Raw genomic sequence first — 4,441 nt, forward strand, 5'->3', positions numbered from 1 at the left:
TTTGTTCACTGTTGTATTCTCTCTTGGTGAAAAGATTACAGGAACAATAATGCTGCAGATCAAACAATGACCTGTCATCTTTATGAAGATGAGAACATTTCTACAGGCATGCTAAGTGAGACAAAAGAAATGTACAATGAAGGTTGTTCAAAAACAGCATCTATCTTTCACAGCAAATCTCCGTCGACTAAAACTTTATATATGTGGATGTTACCACATCGTGTAGTTTCCATCCAAAAGCAGGACTAGGCAAGGTTGTTTGGTTGTTGTTGGTAGGTTGTTGGCATGTTGATGTGCTATACCGTTATAGCACATCAATATAGATGAGGGGCAAACACAGTAGCCAGCGTGATGGCTGCAAACTCAAGTGAAGATTTATTCAACAGAACAAGAAACCGAAAGCATGAGTAGAAAAAGGCAGTGCCCATGCAGTGTATGGTGAACCACATTAACCTCTGAGAAGGTGGGATCGGAAGAGCAATAAAGAGAAATGACAGTTGCGTCCGAGATAGGGGAACTCTGCAAATTTAGGACCAATATGACGTGGTAACCTTGCATGGCTCACTGCAGCTCTGACACACATTGAACAATTCCAGTAGTGGGGCTTCAAAGACAATGAACTTTTGCTGTTTCATTGGGCATTCAAGTGTAGAGGATGCATCTCTAGAAAATTAATTAGTGTTCCTTAGTCATAACTACATCTCAACAGGAAGTATTCTTGTACCCTTCAAACAAGCTAGTAGCTCTAATCGGTTTCTTCTCCTATTGTTGACGTCATACTAATGTTCTGCACCTGTCCAAAGACTCCAAAAAATGTCACAAAGTCTGCAACACGTAACAAATCTAGTGCTTCCATCTGTAGATTTTGCATACCTGCTTTCAGCTATTTCTGTCATGTCAACTTGAGTGCCTGGATCACACACCTACGAAGCAGTCTTGCGCCACTTCAACACTGGAAGGCCCCTAAAATTAAATTTGTTGATGTTGACAATGTTGAGTACGGGACAAGTAGGATAACATAAGTTAAATGGAATACGTCATCGCTATATTATAATTTATACATGTGTGGCGCCTGTACATACCTAAGACGTTGTGTTTAACTCGTCACCTCGGTGAAGCAAAATCACAAGTTACTGAACATCAGTGTGCTTCGGACGTCTTCGCAATTCGCCTTCTACGGCATCTTCGTAGTCATCGGCAGCAAAATGAGCTCAGCACACACGACACGACTGCTACATCTAATAGCCGAGTGTTTCGAACCACATTCCTTTTCGCGCACTCTCCTGTAGAACCTTGTGGTAGAAAACGCCCGCCGCCGATGGTGAACGAACATGATTTTTGCATCCCCGAACACCAAAACTACACCGGGCATATGTAGGTCTCTCGAATAATCGACAGAACAGCCACGAACATGTCATTCACTTATACTTTCTGGTTTCTGCTTCGCGCAACCAACATGACCACCCACGACGTAAACAATAAACGCGATAACACAGATGGCCTTGCAGATGGCGCGGCGGATCGTAGCTCGTAGCGGCGAAGTAGCTGAATGCTTTATTAACGTAAAAGGTATGGAAGTGAGCGTCATTTTTAAAATGGCGTTTAGCTGTAAGATAATGTGCGTCAACTTTGTTCTCTACAAAATTAACTCTCACGTGGTAAGGGTTGACCAATCCCTGGGAGCCCTGGACCCGAAACCCAAGTTGCTCTTTTTCGCCGTTCGCTGGCAGCACCGTCCATGTTCCGGCAATCTTCAAAATATTTATATGTAAAAAATATGCCGAATTGAGAAGTAATGCTTTCTGTGTCTTATCAAACAACGATGTTGTGCACGACAGTGGGCAAAAATATGGGGGTTATTTTTCACTTTTCGGTCCCTTTAAAGACTTGCTGTTCGGGACATGCTTGCGGGAGGCAGGGTCTTTAGCGTGTTAGACTTGTTTTCAGCCTATTTGCAGGTACCGCTCTGCAACGATGCCAAACCTTTACTCACGGTCAACACTCATCTAGGACTGTTTGAGTACCAAAGACTTCCTTTTGGAATTGCGAGTGCGCCAGCTATTTTCCAGGCAATGATGGACCAGGTCCTGGAAGGTATCCCAAATGTAGGATGTTATATAGACGACATTATTGTCACAGGCAGGAACATAAAGGACTGCTACAAAACGGTCACACAAGTTCTGCAACGATTAAATGACTACAACATCACTCTAAAAGCAGGAAAATGTCAGTTCTTCCGTGACTCAGTCGTTTATCTCGGCCACAGGGTTTCAGCTGAAGCAATCTATCCGATAGCAGAAAAAGTGAAGGCTATCAGGGACGCACCAGAGCCAACCAACATTACAGAATTGAGAGCCTACCTAGGACTCCTCAACTTCTACGCCAAGTTTTTGAAGAATTTGGCAACGGTGGCAGCGCCTCTTTACGAATTGCTGAAGAAAGACAAACAGTGGCACTGGACAAAAGGGTGCAAGAACGCTTTCGCAAAGACCAAAGAGATGATTCTCAGCAGCGAAGTGCTCACGTTTTATGATGTGAATAAGCCAATTGGACTAAGCTGTGACTCATCTGCTTATGGTCTAGGGGCCGTCATCTTCCATGAAATGCCAGACGGAAGTGAACGACCAATCGCGTTCGCGTCCCGCACACTTTCAAGCAGCGAACGCAATTATGCACAGGGCGAGAAGGAGGCGCTGGCACTCATCTTCGGCTTGCGACGTTTCCACCGATACCTGTATGGACGACGTTTCAGCATCTACACCGACCATCAACCCCTTCTCGGTTTACTGGGACACGATAGACCTGTGCCATCCTTAGCTGCCGCCAGAGTTCAGAGATGGGCAATGACACTGGCCGCGTATCAATATCACCTCAAGTATAGGAATGGTCGGAACATGGAAGTAGCAGATGCGTTATCGCGCCTGCCGTTATCCGTACAAGAGAGAAGGGACGAACCAGACTGTTTAGCTGTGTTCGATGCAACGCCCCTGACTGCAGCGCAAGTTGCAATGGAAACTAAGCGAGACCCGCTTCTCAGTGGGGTCGTCCAGTATGCACTAACCGGTTGGCCAAGCAGGTACCCCCAAGAAATGCAGGCATTCTTTGCGCGCAGAGATCAGCTATCAGTGGAACAGGACTGTTTGACATGGGGCTACAGGGTCATTATCCCGAGGAGCTTGCAGCCTGCCGTGCTGTCGCTATTACACGAAGTTCATCCAGGCATGACGCGGATGAAGATGTTAGCGAGGTCATATGTTTGGTGGCCTGGTCTAGACAAAGATCTAGAGAGCACAGTACGGAGCTGCAAAATCTGTCAAAGTGTTCTTCCGGCAAAGACTGTTGGTCCTTTGCAGCCCTGGTCATACCCGACAAGAGTTTGGCATGCTGATCACCTGCGGAAGCGACGGGCCATGGCACCAAGCACGTTTCGTACTCCAGATCAGGACGTCGCAGGTGCTGCGTCTACCCCTCCGAGTAACGAACCCCAAACGTGGGAAAATGTCGACACAGCGGAATCGACGTCACGGGAGCCAGGGCAGTTTCAGCACGGCAGCTCACCAAGCCCCATCCAGCAGCCGGGATCAGCAACTGGCAGCGGAGACATGATGGACAGGGATAAGAAAACGCCTGACTCCAGCTTCGCTGAGGAAGAGGCGCCCAGCTTCTCCGGCTGTCAGTCGTCAACACCAATGCTGCGGAGAAGCACACGTGTTCGCACGGCTCCCGACAGATACCGCCCGGACGATTACACAACAAAGAACTAAGTGAACAAACATATAACAGACTTCGTTTTGTTTAAGGATGAAAGAGTGTTATGTATTGCCATATAACGATAAAGACGACGAGAAGGTTAGAGGCACGAGGCACGTGCCAGCTTGTAGAACTGTTTTTGGTTGCTTGGGACATTAAAGACTTGCTGTTCGGGCTTGCTTGGTATCGGCGTGTCTTCGGTGGCTAATATAGAACAATAGCGAAGCTCGCTCCCGAAAGCCACGGTCTTCTGACGTGAAAAGAGCGCTGTAATCCTGTACGCCCTGCCTTCTCGGAATGTTGCTTCGGCGATTGCCGCAAACGCAAATTGGGTTCTGGCAACTGCTACGCATCATCTGTGCCAGGTATACAAGTTTGTTGGTGTGGCGGAAGCGTCAATATCAAAGTGATCGCCTGTCCGGCTCCTTAACGATATACAACGACGACGACGACGATTGACCTTTAAAATTAAATAAATATGATGTGGGTATAGCGAAAAGAAGACCAGACCCGATACCAGCAGCTGACTTTTCTAGAAGTCGACTGAACCGTAGCTCAACCCCCGCGCCCCCATTCTCCTCTTCGTTCTCAATCTTTAAAGGAGCATGGAGTGATATTTAACATGACTCGAAATCCTGCTTCATTTGTGAAGCTGTCCACAAGGAGTCACCATGCAAAATATTTCCGATCT

At 47.0% G+C, this 4,441-nt stretch overlaps 1 protein-coding gene across 1 annotated transcript; it reads left to right on the forward strand.

The window, feature by feature from the left end:
* Window positions 1–1,901: 1,901 nt before the first annotated feature.
* On the forward strand, window positions 1,902–3,764 carry LOC135394317 (uncharacterized protein K02A2.6-like). The gene has a single exon (XM_064625014.1). The coding sequence runs from the start codon at window positions 1,902–1,904 to the stop codon at window positions 3,762–3,764; it is 1,863 nt and encodes a 620-aa protein (XP_064481084.1).
* The last annotated feature ends 677 nt before the right edge of the window (window positions 3,765–4,441 follow it).

Source organism: Ornithodoros turicata, chromosome 1, assembly GCF_037126465.1.
Source record: "Ornithodoros turicata isolate Travis chromosome 1, ASM3712646v1, whole genome shotgun sequence".
Taxonomy (NCBI): domain Eukaryota; kingdom Metazoa; phylum Arthropoda; class Arachnida; order Ixodida; family Argasidae; genus Ornithodoros; species Ornithodoros turicata.

What these genes read in the sequence shown, in the direction of transcription:
- LOC135394317 (XM_064625014.1), top strand. Translation starts at nt 1,902, where the DNA reads ATGCTTGCGGGAGGCAGGGTCTTTAGCGTGTTAGACTTGTTTTCAGCC.